At 43.2% G+C, this 17,219-nt stretch overlaps 1 protein-coding gene across 1 annotated transcript in view; it reads left to right on the top strand.

The window, feature by feature from the left end:
- The first annotated feature begins 16,508 nt into the window (after positions 1-16,508).
- GAB2 (GRB2 associated binding protein 2) overlaps positions 16,509-17,219 on the top strand; it is a 193,818-nt gene continuing 193,107 nt past the window's right edge. The window contains exon 1 of the mRNA XM_033950610.1: positions 16,509-16,891. Within this exon, the coding sequence (XP_033806501.1) occupies positions 16,820-16,891 (72 nt within the window). The 5' untranslated portion in view covers positions 16,509-16,819. The remainder of the gene's footprint in view (positions 16,892-17,219) is intronic.

Below are 17,219 nucleotides of genomic sequence, written 5' to 3'. Positions count from 1 at the left end.
AAGTATTTGATTAACTAACTTATTCTATTTTCTGCATTATGCTTACTGTTAATAGTCTTTTGTAAACCGCCTTGAACTTGTGGTTTCGCGGTTAACAAGCACAATGCAATGTAATGCATCACCAGGCACAATCTAACTTTAGATGGCTATCACAGAATTTCTCTCATAGTGCCTCCTACACAAAAGACGGTAAGGGCTTCCTTGTCAATTTTTTTTTTTAATGGTCATGCACCTATGCTTACATTAGCACACAGTCAGATAAAGAAATAATTGTGAAAAGGTCCAATTTACTGCCATGCTAGAAATGGGCTTACTGTTAGAGAATGACACGGGGAAAAAATTTGTCCCTGTCCCCGTGAGCTCAGACCCTTTCTCCGCAAACTGTCTGATCCCATCAGCACAAGCCTCGACGAGTTATGATTTTATATTAAACTTACTCCCTCTTCTACTAAACTGCGCTATGCGCTGAATGGCCCGCACTGCTCCCGACGCTCATTGAGATCCTATGAGCGTTGGGAGCAGCGCGGGCCATTCACCGCGGCTCCCTGTGCTAAAACCACTAGCGCAGTGTAGTAGAAGAGGGGGTTAATATATTAAAGTCATTTTATAAATCACATATAATACAAAACAAGGATCAACAAAACCCCTGTCTTCCCTCCTTCACAAATATTCCCTCCACTATCGAGAAAACTGAACAAGCCAAATTACTATAGAATACAGTGTTCCCCGGTAGTTCGCGGTCGGTGGTTCACGGTCCCAGTCATAGAAACATAGAACATAATGGCAGAAAAGGGCCATGGCCCATCCAGTCTGCCCACCCTAATGGCCCACCCCCTAACTACCTCCATGAAGAGATCCCACATGCCAATCCCATCTTTTCTTAAAATCTGGCACGCTGCTGGCCTCAATTACCTGTTGTGGAAGATTATTCCAGCGATCAACCACCCTTTCGGTGAAGAAATATTTTCTGGTGTTGCCATGAAATTTCCCGGTCATTCGCGGTATTTTCTGACAGCGAACCGCCGACAAGGAGAGGGCAGCGGGAGAGGCAGGAGAGAGCAGCCTGAGCGCCGTGAGTGCAGGAAATCACTCGCAGTACGCTCCGACCGCCTCTTCCTGCACTAAGTCGGGCCTTATCCAATCAGGAGCTGCTTTGACACGCAGCTCCTGAATGGATAAGGCCCGACTTAGTGCAGGAAGAGGTGGTTGGAGTGTACAGCGAGTGTTTTCCTGCACTCGTGGCGCTCCAGCTGCTCTCCTGCTGCCCACTCCCGCTGCCCTCTTCAGGCTCCCCCATGAAAAACCGTATTCACGGTTTTTCGAGATTTGCGGGGGTTCCTCGAACAGAACTCCCGCAAATATCGGGGGAGTATTGTACTATCTTAAGTATTCTTGATTACTGTAATATTATATATTTAGGTGCTTTTAAGAAAATTGAGAGAGATTCAGAATACTGCAGTTCACCTCATTTTTGGTTTAAAAAAAATGGGAGCATATTACTCCTTTTTATCTGAAACTACATTGGTTACCGATAGAATCTAGAATTTTATTTAAATTTTCATGCATCTGTTATAAATCAGTTTTTGGTTTGTCACCAGGTTATCGTGTGCCTCATTACACGCAGAGCGCACTTGTTTACATATCCCTCCATGAAATCTTGACACTACAAGAAGTTCCTTGAGAGAACCCTCTCATTTCAGGCCGCCAAACTGAATTTACGGCTTGGAAAAATTATGTTAGAGGTCTCTTCCTATTTTGATTTTAGAAAATTGTTAAAGACACAACTTTTCGATAGCTTGATATCTTAACGCTTCCTGTTTTATTTCTTAACAAGTTTTTTCAGATTTTAACTTGATGTATTTTATCCGTATTGTATGTATCAGCTCGGCCTGTTAGGTTGGCATCTTAAATGCATTCTGTTTTTTAACTGTTAGTAAGTTTCTCTTACGAACATAAGAACATAAGCAGTGCCTCTGCTGGGTCAGACCAGAGGTCCATCATGTCCAGCAGTCCGCTCATGTGGCAGCCCATCAGGTCCAGAACCTGCATATTAATCCTTTATCTATACCCTTCAATCCCCTTTTCCTTCAGGAAAACATCTAATCCTTTCTTGAAACCCAATACCGTACTCTGTCCTACCACACTCTCTGGAAGCGCATTCCAGGTGTCCACCACCCGCTGGGTGAAGAACTTCCTAGCATTGGTTTTGAATCTGTCCCCTTTCAACTTTCCCAAATGCCCTCTCGTTCTTGTAGTCTTCGAAAGTTTGAACAATCTGTCCGTCTCCACTTTATCTATGCCCTTCATGATCTTGTAAGTCTCTATCATGTCCCCTCTAAGTCTCTGCCTTTCCAGGGAAAAGAGCCCCAGTTTCTCCAATCTTTCAGCATATGAAAAGTTTTCCATACCCTTTATCAATCTTGTCGCTCTTTTCTGAACCCTCTCGAGTATCGCCATATCCTTCTTAAGGTACGGCGACCAATATTGGACGCAGTACTCCAGATGCGGGCGCACTATCGCCCGATACAACGGCAGGATGACTTATTTCGTTCTGATTGTAATACCTTTGTTGATGATACCTAGCATTCTATTCGCCTTCTTAGAGGCCGCTGCGCACTGTGCCGACGGCTTCATTGTCTTGTCCACCATTACCCCCAAGTCCTTTTCTAGGATACTTTCACCCATTACCAGCCCTCCCATCGTATAGCTGTACTTCGGGTTTCCATTTCCTACGTGCAAGACTTTACATTTCTCTACATTAAACTTCATCTGCCATCTCCTCGCCCACTCTCCTAGTTTGTTCAGGTCCTTTTTTTCAGCCCTTGTTCCCATTCTGGTGATAGATGGCCCGATTTTTTTCCCGTACCCCCGGTTAAACCGTGACTTAGTTTGCCATGGTGTTCAGTCACCATGTCCGTCTCTACGTACCGTGTGGGAAATTCCTGAACCAGGACACACTAAGCCCATTTCCTAGTACAGTTTATTATAAGGACCCTTTAGATACTTAAGGGCTCCTTTTACTAAGGGCTTTAACGCGCGGAATAGTGGGCGCTAAATTTCCGCCCACGCTAGACCTAAAATGCATGCGCTAAAAACACTAACGCAGCTTCGTAAAAGGAGCCCTAGGTTTTCAGCTGAAAATTCATCTTAATTTAGGTCACCCATATTCTTCAGATCGGAAATAAGCAAATGTTGACAAATCTCAGTATATATATATATATATATACAGTATATATATATTTTTTTTTTATAATAAAGTTTTATTGTGAAATAAAAATACAAGATAAAAGATACAGTAATCTGGGAATGATACAACCAGAAACCAAAACACACGATGAAAGAGTCTACCGCGTGGTGTCTGCGCGGAGACAAATGGACCCAACCAAGAAACCAAGCATCAACCCCCACATACCACCCCCCACCTCTCCAAGCAAATCTCAGTATATATAAGTGAAACATAAAAGCAAGGACAATCTCAGGAAGAGGGAGGAGTTGGCAAGGTGAGAAACAGAGAGTTATGGATGGGTGATAAGAAGGTGGCAAAGCAATCTAATTTCATGGTTTGTAATGTGATACAAAACCAAGGACTTTATTATGTCGTATCTGGTGAACGTCAAACTAGTTGATGATTTTGATTGCAAAGGTCTTAGGTTCCTGGATTGTTTTAAAATTTCCTTTTAGTATTCTCACCGTAAAATCATTCATGCATGTTCTTGGTTTCTGAAGTGTTGTCTGACAGAGGTGATATCTTGGTTGGCATTGCCATTTTTAATATATCTGTGCAGACCGATCCTGTGGCTTGTTTCGCCAATGGAGCACCCTTCCTTGCATTTTTTTGCATTGATTGATATCCAGTACTCCCCCGAGATTCACGGGGGTCCCGTTCTAGGAACCCCCGCGAATCTTGAAAAACCGCGAATAAGGTTTTTCATGGGGGAGAGTGGAGACCGCCTTTTCCTGTACTGAAGTCGGGCCTTACCAATCAGGAGCTGCGTGTCAAAGCAGCTCCTGATTGGCGAGGCCCGACTTTAGTACAGGAAGAGGCAGTCGGAGCACACAGCGAGTGATTTCCTTCGCTCGTCGGCGCTCCGGCTGCCCTCTCCTGCCTCTCCAGCTGTCCTCTCCTGGTCGGCGGTTCGCGGTCGGAAAATACCGCAAATGACCGGGACTGTGAATTCGCGTGGGAGCACTGTATACTACAATAGAAGATGGGCATGTGATGAATTCCCTTATGTTGAATATTTTTCCCATGCGAATGACTGCGGGGTCCTGTGAAATGAGTTGCAGAAAAGTGTGCCATTCTAGATAAATGTAACATCATATATCTCTTTGTTAACTAAGAATCTTCTCAGCTCTGCTTACTCAACCAGTAACCCTAATGAATTATATAGCTTTCATATTCCTTCATTATGGAAGATTGCATTGCTGTCTTTGATTGTAACCTCTTCGCTGATTGGCAGCGCTTCTTGCTGTAAACCGCCTTGAACTTCTATGGATTTGACGGTATATAAGAATAAAATTATTATTATTATTATTAGGTTCTTATCAAAAAATCATTAGGAGGATGCGAATCATCCCAAAATCCAGCTGTGCATCTCATTTTCAGTCTAAAAATATCAGAACATGTAAACACCATACCATCGAAAGTTGCATTGGCTTCCGGTAGAGGCAAGAATCGTTTTTAAACTGGCCTGCGTTTGTCATACCACATTATGGGCTCCTTTTACTAAGCCGCCTTCGGGCTTTAACGAGCGGAATAGCGCCCACTACATTGCCACGCACGCTAGACCTTAACGCCAGCATTGAGCTGGCGTTCGTTCTAGAAGCGTAGCGCGCGGTAATTTCCTGCGTGCGCCAAAAACGCTAGCGCACCTTAGTAAAAGGAGCCCTATACGGTTTATACCAAGTTACCTTTTAGATGATTTTGAATTAGTAGAAAACAGACGTTTACGAAAGGCAACCTTATTTTTTTTTTTCCCCCCTCCACAATAGGTTGTGTATTAGAGAATGACAAGGTGAAAAAATTCATCACCGTTCCCGTCCCCGCGGATAACCGCAGGAAACCATCTTCATTCTTTAAGGAAAGAGGGAAAAAATCAGAGTATGAATGGCCACAACCACTAACCCGCAAGCTTTTCTTTGAATAATGCTGGTGTAGAAGGACAGAGGATGAAATAGACACTAGAAAATGACATGGGTTTATTTCCCACGGTTATCCGCGGGGACGGGTCGGTGATGAATTTTGTCACCGTGTCATTCTCTATTGTGTATACAAAAGATTTCTTAATAGAACCCTCTCCTTTCAGGCAGGACTTTGGAACAAAAGTTTTAGTGGTTTGATCTTAAATTCTTCTTCTTTCCAGGCCTTTAGAAGACCGTTAAAAACTTATCTGTTTGATAAATATGTATAATCATCAAGATAAGTTAATAATTTCTTAATGTTATATTTTAAATATAACATACTGTGCTTTGTAGTGTAAATTCAATGGGTTTTTACAGTTCTTACCTCTTATTATAAACCGCACTGAACCGTGACGTATTGCGGTATATAAATAAATTTATTATTATTATTATTTGTGCCAGGAGTTTGTTTTTCACTAGCTTTTGTTTCAGGTTAGGTGCTGTTGGAAAGCCAGCCTGGGTGGCTCTGGGAATATTTCTTTCAGTAACTAAATCCTCCTGGAGTACTTGCTGTAGATTTTTTTATATATATAATTTTTCTCTGTTTAACTTATAACATTTTTTATTGAAGGAATCAAATAAATATACAATAATATAATACATAGAGATATTCATTACAATTAGATTCACAATAATAATATTCCATACATATTTCTATCATTCCTCCAAAATAAATTTCCATATGACCTAATCCATTCATTTCTACACCCCCCCCCCTCGATCCCCTCCCCTTCGTCCTCCCCCCTTCATTCTAAATGTTCAAACATTTTATTAAAGGAATTAAGTAAAAATACATATAAATTATACTGAAAGAGATTCTTTACAAATAATAAATAATTCACAAATGTTAAAATTCTAAACCATATATTATATAAAATTCTATCTTTCCATCAAACATTTTATATAATAAACCATAATCCCCCCTATCCCAACCCCCCTTTTCCTGCCTTCCATCCCATAATCAATCCCCCTCCCCGGATGAAAGCTGACAAAAATAAAGAAAAATAAAGAACTGGGATGTAATTTGTACAACCTTAGCTTCAATGTAAATCATCGAGAATTAAACTTCTTGCTCTAGGTGAAAGGTTTTTAATATACGGATCCCAAACTTCCATAAAAAGACGAGTTCTTCTAGACGAACGCCTAAGCTCCCAAATCTCAAACAAAAGTAATCCCGCTATGGATTGTATGTGCCTACCAGGAGGATTCTCTGAGTAGTTTTTTTTTTCAGGGAGGGGGGAGGGTATTTTTTTTTTTTTAATCTTTGTACTGCATTAGGAATTTTTCTGGGTACTTCAAGGGAGGAGGCAATATTCTTGGAGATTATTCTGGAGTTGTGTCCTTTTTTGTTGGAAAGATTCAGTCAAGGTTTTGAAGTGTTTATCTCTGTCTCTTGGGTCAGAGCAGATACGGTGGTATTGTGTGGCTTGGCTGTGCATAAAGGGTTTTTTTGTATATGAGGGGTGGAAGCTGGAGTTGTGGAGGTATCTGCTTCCTCCCTTGAAATACCCAGAGAAAACCTATTGCCATTCAAAGCCACCTAACCCTCCCTGTTTCTCACCTTGCCCACCCCTCCCTCTTCCTGTGAGACTGCCATCAGAATGCTTTTATGTTATACACCGTATATTTATTTATTGGAACTTTGTTAACATTTGCTTAGTTCTGATCTGAAGAAGGGCTAACCCACGGGGTAAAACCACAAGCTTGAAAGTGAAGTTAAAAGAAAAAATAAATTGCAGCTTTGTAAGCATGTGCAGACCATCTACAGGCAAAGAAGATGGTCTGCGCATGCTTCAGGATCGCTCACTAGCGATCCGTGTGGTCGGAGGGCAGGGGCGTTCCTCCGATCGCCCCAATTAAATACTGACCTGTTGTGGATCAGTCGGCCAGCTGCGGATTGGCCACAATCGGCAGGTTAGTGAATCTAGCCCATAGTTCTCTGGAACATTACATTATATTACATTACATTAGTGACTTCTATTCCGCCTTTACCTTGCAGTTCAAGGCGGATTACATAAGAATTGTTATGATCTTAATACATAAGATTATAAAAGAGCATGTTCTAATTATCTAAGGAGAGGATTGGTAAAGCCGGTGGAGATTGGGACCTTATTGGTAAAGTTATATTGGTTTTATGTGTTTTTTTGAAGAGTAAGGTTTTTGTTTCTTTTTTGAAAGTTTTATAGTCTGTGGTTGAAGTCAGCAGATTGGTGAATTGTCGGTCCAGTTTTGCTGCTCTGGTGGCCAGAAGGTTGTCATATATTTTTTTTCGTTTGACATTTTTGGTTGGCGGGTGCGTGAATATTATGTGGGTTCTGCTGTGTCTGATTGAGGTGAAGTGAGTTAGTCGATTGTTCCAGTAGGAAGGGCTGTTTCCGTTTATAGCTTTGAATAGTAGGCAAAGGAATCTGAAGTGTATTCTGGCTTGTATTGGGAGCCAGTGTGAGTCGTGGTAGGCCTCCGTGGTATGGTCGTATGTTTTCAAAGAGTAGATAAGTCTTAGGCTGTGTTTTGCATTGTTTGGAGTAGTTTCATCTTTGTTGTTGGGCAGGGGAGATATAGGTTGTTGCAGTAGTCTATTAGGCCTAGGATTAGTGATTGAACCACAAGTTGGAATTGTCAAAGAATTTTTTTTTTCCGATAGGAACTTAGGAACTTAGGGCTCCTTTTACGAAGGTGCACCGGGGGCTTAATGCGCGCTCTAGCCGCTACTGCCTCCTTATGAGCAGGCGGTAGATTTTTGGCTAGCGCGCACTAATCCGGTGCGTGCAATGAAACCGCTAGCGCACTTTGGTAAAAGGAGCCCTTTTGCATTTCTAATTGTTGAGACTTGACCTGATAAGGCTTGCATATGCTAGCTTGGTATTTTGTCCTCTATTATGGGAGGGATGATACACATGTGTCCGTCCAGTTATGTTTGTGATACATGTATGATGCAGGATAATATGCATGTAATATGTAAACCGCATAGTTGTATACATTTTTTAATAAATAAATGCGTGGCGCCTGGAAGTGACGTCAACGGGAGCCGACACGGGCACGAGGCACGCGTTAAAGTTGTTGCTCCCAGCGGTGAACAAGCAGAGGAACAGGGGAAAGAGAAGGGGGTGGGCGCGTGTGTGGCAGGGAGAGACGAGGGAAGGAGGAGGGGTTCCAGCACCCTCACCATGATGGCGCCTGGGGCGGACTGCCCCCCTTCCCCCTTTCTACACTTCTCCCTCCATATTCACGGTTTCAGTATTCACGGTTTCGATTATTCACGGTTTTTAGCTTGCTGGCTACTCACCCAAATTACATCAGCTTGCATAGAGAAATCACCGATTCCAAGCGTTTGCAGAGAAAATCGCTGATTCCCGGCACTTTCTTCACCGTGTTTTGCCTCTCCTTCAGGAACAGACCAGGTCTCCCACCATGTTATTCGTGGTTTCACCATATTCACGATGGTTTTTAATAGAAAACAGTGAATAACATATGAAAAAGTTATTCGCGTTTTTTAGCTTGCTAGCTCCTCCCCCCTAAATTATATCAGCTTGCATAGAGAAATCGCCGATTCCAAGCGTTTGCAGAGAAAATCGCCGATTCCCGGCACTTTCTTCACCGTGTTTTGCCTCTCCTTCAGGAACAGGCCAGGTCTTCCACCACGTTATTCGCGGTTTCACCATATTCACGATGGTTTTTAATAGAAAACAGCGAATAACATATGAAAAAGTTATTCGCATTTTTTAGCTTGCTAGCTCCTCCCCCCTAAATTATATCAGCTTGCATAGAGAAATCGCCGATTCCAAGCGTTTGCAGAGAAAATCGCCGATTCCCGGCACTTTCTTCACCGTGTTTTGCCTCTCCTTCAGGAACAGGCCAGGTCTCCCACCACGTTATTCGCGGTTTCACCATATTCACGATGGTTTTTAATAGAAAACAGCGAATAACATATGAAAAAGTTATTTGCGGTTTTTCTGTATTTGTGGTTCTGATAATCCCCTATCACAGCAACTACGGAGGGAGAAGTGTACACTACTGCCTCTCATTGAAATTGTAAAGTGGGCAATTACAGCTTAGCAATAAGTCTTGCCAAAGTGTGGGTGACGGGACTGAAGCGCGCAAGACAATCACGCGCGGGCAAAGGAGCTCAGACAAATGCATGCAGGATGTCAGCGCACCGGATTAAAAGTTAAATTTAAAGTGCTCAGAGGGGTGTGTGGGGGAATCCCCCCTAGTTTACTTAGAAGTGTTGATGCTGCTGTTGGGGGTGGAGGTGGGGACCCCCCCCCCACACACACACACACAGAGGAAAGTGTAATTTTTCCCTAAAACAGGGAAAAATTACACTTTCCTCTGTAATGGGGGTTCCCCCTGAACCCCCCAACGGAAACACCAACACTTCTAAGTAAACTGGGGGGCACACCCCTCGGAGCACTTAAAATTTAACTTTTAATCCGGTGCGCTGACATCCTGCGTGCATTTGTCTGAGCTCCTGGCGCGCTTTAGTCCCGTCATCCACACTTTGACCTGACTTTATTGTTCAGCTGTAATTGCCCACTTTACAATTTCAATTAGAGGCAGCAGTTGGTTTCAAACAAAGAAAAGTTAAAAAGTTGTCAGAATTTAATATTAGAAGATCTAAAGATTAAAAAATTAACGTGATATTTAAAACTATTTATATATATATATATATATATATATAAGCATCGATGGAGTACTTATGCTTGTCTACATTGGACTCTGCCTTGGGCAGGTTATTCTGTCAATGTTGGATGCCTTTTTGGGACACTTTAACACCACGAGCACGTAGTCACTTGTTGAATTTATGATTATTTGACTGGGTCTGCACTGGAGTGGATTTTATGTTAATTTTCCTTTCTGGTTGGGCGCTGGGAGGGGGGTGGGGTGGGAGGTGGGGGGACGGCATAGGATTGTGGTGAATTTGTGCTGTGTTTTGGCATTCATGCATCTTTTTGTACACCATGTACTTTTGAGTACTTGTTATTCTCTTTTGGAAACTAATAAAATATATTTCTCAAAAAAAAACAAAACTATTTATATATTTAGTGTGATTTTGAAAAGTTTGAAAAATTAATGATTTAATAGACTACAGCAGAGTAGTCAGATAAAGAAGGATTGGTCAATGAAAGAGAACCTTTTACAAAGGTTCGCTAGCATTTTTAGCGCATTCACCAGATTAGCGCACGCTAGTCGAAAAACAACCGCCTGCTCAAGAGGAGGCGGTAGCGGCTAGCGCGCGTGGCATTTTAGCGTGCGCTGTTCCGCGCATTAAGGCTCTAACGCGGCGGTTCCCAACCCTGTCCTGGAGGACCACCAGGCCAGTCGGGTTTTCAGGCTAGCCCTAATGAATATGCATGAGAGAGATTTGCATATAATGGATGTGACAGGCATGCAAATCTGCTCCATGCATATTCATTAGGGCTAGCCTAAAAACCCGACTGGCCTGGTGGTCCTCCAGGACAGGGTTGGGAACCGCCGCGTTAGAGCCTTAATGCGCGGAACAGCGCCCGCTAAAATGCCACGCGCGCTAGCCGCTACCGCCTCCTCTTGAGCAGGCGGTTGTTTTTCGGCTAGCGTGCGTTAATCTGGTGTGTGCGCTAAAAACGCTAGCGTACCTTTGTAAAAGGAGCCCTTAGTGTGAGACATCATTTCTTTATACGGCAAATTCTTTTTCATATTTAGCCTTGGGGTTCCCCCCTCCCCCCCCACACCCTCGACTTAAAATTTATAAGAGTTGAGCCAATGAGGAAGCTAGCGGCCGAAATTATAGCGCAGCAAGAGCTCCACTTCTGAAGGCTCAACTGATATTTATAGCAGCTTTCGATTTATGTTTCTGTCTGGTTATGATTTATTTGCATGCTATAAATAAGCCGAATATAAGATTGCTGACCAAGTTTTAAGAAGTTAAAAGATTTGCACTGGTATCTTTATAGAATAGCGATTAGCACGATGCACAATCAAATCCCAATTGTTCCAATTAGAGCCAAACAACCGATTGGCGCTAATTGGATCGTTACTCACGTAAATTGCATGCCAAAATTTGGAGCGCCATATTTAGAATCTAAGCTCTAGTGCTGAGCATGAGAACTAAGCCCCCAGCTTTTTTTTTTTTTTTCTCCGGCTTAAATCTGCCCCCACCCACTTCTTATTCACCTAAATTTAAGTTTCGTGGAAATCTGAGTATAAATTTAGGCACTCAGCCCTAGTTAATTTTCAAAGAAGCCCTTTAATATTGAGCTCATAATAAAATACTAAACACTGAACAAAATATTAAAAACAAAAGAACAAATATAGAAGCACCTTGAAATATTGCAAATCAATCCCATGCTGCTCCCTCTGACCCTGGGCAAGTCACTTAATCTCCCCATTGCCCCTGGTACATTAGAGAGATTGTGAGCTCACCAGGACAGACAGGGGAAAATGCTTGAGTACCTGAATAAATTTATGTAAATCGTTCTGAGCTCCTCTGTGAGAATGGTATAGAAAATTGAGTAAATAAATAGTGTGAAAAGTTTCAGCCTCTGATAACCAGAGCTGGTATTGTGATGTCATAATGCCTCATTCCACCAATGCCTATGAGCCAACTTCATCAGTGATGTCACAATGGCTTAATTGTCTCACTTTTACTACATCTTGATTCCTAGAGTGGCGCAGTGGTTAAAGCTACAGCCTTAGCACCCTGAGGTTGCGAGTTCAAACTCACACTGCTCCTTGTGACATTGGGCAAGTCACTTGCTCCCCCATTGCCCCAGGTACATTAGACCAGTGTTTTTCAACCTTTTTACACCTATGGACAGGCAGAAATAAAAGAATTATTCTGTGGACTGGCATCGGTCCGTGAACCGGCGGTTGAAGAACATTGGGCTAAGTCGTGGGCCAGACCCCGCCCATCTCCACCCCAGACCCCACCCCCATAATAGTACTAATTGCACCTTGCATGTCCTGTGCCTCATCTGGAAGCCTTCCCTCTGACGTTGCAATGCCAGAGTGAAGGCTTCCGGTTCAGGCGCAGGATGCCCGTAGGAGCCACTGCCCATGGCTTTGTGCACTGAATCAGTTAGGAAGAGGGAGCTGGCTCGAAGATAACGCCGCATCGATCGCACCGTGGACTGGCGGCTGAAGAACACTGTTTTGGGCCTGATGCACGTGCTGGCCCTGTGGACCGGCAGGAAATTTCTGTGGACCGGCACCGATCCATGGACCGGTGGTTAAAGAACACTGCATTAGACAGAGTACGAGTCCACTGGAACAGAAAAATGCTTGAGTACCTGAATATAAACCATTTAAGCTATAAGTGTTATGTAAATGCTAAAATAAAAATAAAAAAATCATCCCACATACAATGTGTAAATATGCAGACTATTCAAAATGGTTCATACTTGAGATTAATTTATCTCCCCTTTGTGAAAATCATAGTACAACCACCTTTACTAACTGGAAAATAAAATTCTTTACTGTCATACCAGAATTGTTTTTATCCAGTTCAGACGGTATTTGGTTTCATTACAGCATGTAGAATATTTAATTTATAACATTTTTATTGAATAAATCAGTAAATATACAATATTATAATACAATAAAATAGTCATTAAATTAAAATTCATCATATTAATTTCCATCAAATATCTTTCATTCTTCAAAATATATTTCCATAATACCCATTACATCTCTCAATACCCTCCCCCTAATTCCTACCCCCTTTCCCTTTTCCTATTGACCTCTCTCCCCCTATCCTCCCCCCAAATTTAGTTTTTAACTTTTTTATTGAAAGAATCATACTAAACCCCCCCCCCCAAACCCAATGAAAGTTGACAAAAATAAAGAATAATAAAAGTAAAGAACTGGAATTTTAGATAAATAATCATAGCTTCAATGTAAATCATTAAGAATTAAACTTCTTGCCTTAGTTGAAAGATTCTGAATATACGGACCCAAAATTTCCATAAACATACGAATTTTCCTAGCCGAACGCCTAACTTCCCAAGTCTCAAATAACAATAGACGATGAAATTGATTCCTCCAATGCCAAAAACTAGGAGCTTCTTTTGATAACCAAAATTGCATAATACATTTATGTCCTATTATACACGTCTTTTGAAATAAGAGACACTTCTTTTTACCAAAAACCCCCACAAGCCGCAGCTTTCCCAAAAATTACTCTCCTTGATGAATCTACAACAGAACAACCCCATATTGAGCCTAAAAATAACAGGATGGCAGACCAGAATGACCTAATTAAAGGGCATGACCAAAAAGCATGAGTTAAAGTACCAGGATCCTTATTACACTTAATACAAATTGGGGTATTAATTAAACCGGCATGAAAAGCTTGAATTTGTGAAAAATAAGCTCTATGTAAGACTCTAAATGAACATTCCCTCCAAATAGAACCCGTGATAACTTTTGGAATTCTATTAATAGCTTGTGTAAAATCCATAAGTGAAATTTGACTTCCCAATTCTTCACTCAAATTCTGCAAAATTTTTTCATATGTACGATCAGTGTAGAATATTTAAGTGGTCATTTTCAGCCAGGTGCTGTGAGAACTCAAAGGTCGAGGACCAAGGCAAAGAATTTCCTCTGTGCCTTTAATTTCCAGAATGCAGACAAGAGATGGTTCAATATGACTGATATTTTTGAAGCTGTGATTAAGAATTCCTTGAGGAATTCCGCAAGATAAACTTTATAGGCTATATTTATACTGAGAAATATTGTGTGTGCATTAGAGATGATGGTTATCATGGGTCCTTGTGATAGGCTCTCAGACGTTTTGTTTTAAAATATGCATGAGGGATGCCACTGCTGAAATGTATGCCATGAGATGAGATTCTAAGATGGTAGTCTTAGGACTGACCCGGGAAGGAACTGTTTCTTCATCAAGGGGCTGGAGCAGAGCTTCCCAGATCCAATCTGTGACTCCATAGCCATGTTTTGTGCATGTCTTTAATGCAGGGGTAGGGAACTCCGGTCCTCGAGAGCCGTATTCCAGTCGGGTTTTCAGGATTTCCCCAATGAATATGCATGAGGTCTGTTTGCATGCATTGCTTTCAATGCATATTCATTGGGGAAATCCTGAAAACCCGACTGGAATATGGCTCTCAAGGACTGGAGTTCCCTACCCCTGCTTTAATGAATATACATGAAATGAACTATCAGGTCAGTCCTGGTTTTCAACTTACATCCCAAAGCACGGTGATATTTGTAGTCTCTGATTCCAGGTTTAGACTAAAATGCCTCTATTGCAGTCTCTTCACAGTCCTTGGGGGCCTGGGGTTACCAAATGGCTCCAGAAAAAGGAGGACAGATTGAGACATCCGGGTTTTACTTCCATTGCTTTCAGTAGAAGTAAAACCCGGATGTCTCAATCCGTCCTCCTTTTTCTGGAGCCATATTGTAACCCTACTTGGGGCACACACACCCCAGTCAGGTTTTTAGGATATCCACAATGAATTAAATGAGATAGATTTACTTACCAAAGGAGGCACTGCTGTGCACGTCTTTCATACGTATTCATTTTGAATATCCTGAAAACCCGACTGGCTGGCTGAACCCCCAGGACTGGGTTGAGACCTATTGAAGTGGGCAAGGTTGGCAACTAATGATTATTAGAGACCAGGGTCTATTCAAAGTTTTCCATGCATGTTATTGATATCCAGTGGATAGATTTGGGAAAGTCGTGGGGCCGGCTGCCTCACCACGAAGATAGGAGAAGCCAGAGCCAAGGGACATTTGAAAACTGGGCTGGGTCACTTCAAAGAACATGGTTAAACGTATGTTTCTATTCATTCTGAGAAACATGAACTGGAACGGGCGGTTGCATCACTTCTGGGGGAAAAATCAAACAAACCCCCAAATCTTTCCCAAGCGTTTCAGTATTGTGAGTACCTGTTGCCCTCAGCTGGGCACTACCCCCTGAATCAAAGGTGGCTATCATTGCTCTTTAATTAAACATAGTAAGCTGAGAGAAAGGGGAGGGGTTAAAACGAAATAAAATGGCCCAATTTTGCACACCTGAGCTGCTGACTTATCAAACCCCGAGCTGTTCCTTGTGACCCTGTCACTTAATCCTCTATAGCCCCAGGTACGTTAGATCAGTGGTTCCCAAACCTGTCCTGGGGGACCCCCAGCCAGTCAGGTTTTCAAGATATCCCTAATGAATATGCATGAGAGAGATTTGCATATAATGGAAGTGACAGGTATGCAAATCTCTCTCATGCATATTCATTAGGGAGATCTTGAAAACCTGACTGGCTGGGGGGTCCCCCAGGACAGGTTTGGGAACCACTGCATTAGATAGATTGGGATCCCGTCTGGATAGATAGGGAAAATGCTTGAGTACCTGATTGTAAAACCGCTTAGATAACCTTGATAGGCGGTATAGAAAATCCTAATAAAACTTGAAAAATGAGCGTTAAAAAAAAAGGTCAGGCACCCCCTAGTCCTGCAGACAAAACCTTTACTCACAGAAAAATGCAAATCACACCCAAACTCAACTTATTTATAGCAGTGGTTCCCAACCTTATCCTGGGAGACCCCTAGCCAGTCGGGTTTTCAAGATATCCCTAATGAATATGCATGAGAGAGATTTGCATATAATGGAAGTGACAGGTATCCGCCTAGAACCGCAAGGCACAGGCGGAATAGAAATCCGTAATGTAATGTAATGTATGCAAATATCTCTCATGCATATTCATTAGGGATACCTTGAAAACCTGACTGGCTGTGGGTCCCCCAGGATAAGGTTGGGAACCACTGATTTATAGGGTTACCATATGGCTCCAGAGCAGGGGTGTCAAAGTCCCTCCTCGAGGGCCGCAATCCAGTCGGGTTTTCAGGATTTCCCCAATGAATATGCATGAGATCTATTAGCATACAATGAAAGCAGTGCATGCAAATAGATCTCATGCATAGTCATTGGGGAAATCCTGTAAACCCGACTGGAGGGACTTTGACACCCCTGCTCCAGCGCAAGGAGGACGGATTGAGACATCCGGGTTTTACTTCCATTGCTTTCAATAGAGGTAAAACCCCGATGTCTCGATCCGTTCTCCTTTCTCTGGAGCCATCTGGTAACCCAGGGGTAGGCGATTCCGGTCCTCGAGAGCCGGAGCCAGGTCAGGTTTTCAGGATCTCCACCATGAATATGTATGAGACGGATTTGCATGCATTGCTTCCTTGAGATGCAAATCTCGCTCATGCATATTTATTGTGGAGATCCTGAAAACCTGACCTGGCTCGGGCTCTCGAGGACCGGAATTGCCCACCCCTGGGGTAACCCAACCTAGCAGGTCCCTGAGAGCAGGAGGCTCATTCGGGAGCAGGGGAGATTTGCCTTTAAGAGGCTTTGCCTGCGCTGGGAGGTAGGCGTGGTGCTCTTACTGGGAAACCAGTCAAGCAGTTTCCTGCTTCCTAGAGCCCAGAGCAGCCGGGAGGGGGTTAAAAGTACGAGCCGAGATAGCGATGAGCCCTGGCACCGGGAGCTGAGTTGAAATCCTCATTTAGTGAACAGTGGTGTGGCTACCTCAGAGGCCGAGGGGCTAGCAGAGCCGCTTCCCGGGGGCCCGACCGTCTGGCTGAATGGGTGGCTCGAGGGACTGCGGTTTTTAGGGTCAACAGTCCTAAGGCTTCGGTGTCGGGGATGAGCGGAGGCGAGGTGGTCTGCTCGGGCTGGCTGCGAAAGTCGCCCCCGGAGAAAAAGTTAAGAAGATACGTAAGTGACCCTGGGGGGGGGGGGGGGGGGGAGGGGAGGGGCTCTGCTGTTTGGGGTGTCCTTGGGACTGGCATCGGTGGCACAGCCCTAAAGTACCATTTGGACGTTCTTGTGCTGGTTCTGGCCTCTTTCGGCTCGGGAGAGCAATTTGGGGTTAAACTCTCCACTATCTTTTAGGCTGGTCTGATTTGATGCATGTGCAAAAAAAAAAAAAAAAAAAAAAGCCACCCCTCCCCCTCCTTGCACCTGCCCCAGGAGGCGGCTGACAGTTTGTAACCGGCTCTTTCTTCCCTCCTTCCCGGGGCTCCAACTTACGATCTAGCAGGAG

The sequence above is a fragment of the Geotrypetes seraphini genome, chromosome 6 (genome assembly GCF_902459505.1).
Source record: "Geotrypetes seraphini chromosome 6, aGeoSer1.1, whole genome shotgun sequence".
NCBI lineage: Eukaryota > Metazoa > Chordata > Amphibia > Gymnophiona > Dermophiidae > Geotrypetes > Geotrypetes seraphini.
Note: the sequence above shows the minus strand (reverse complement) of the source record. Positions and strands in the feature narration are given on the sequence as shown.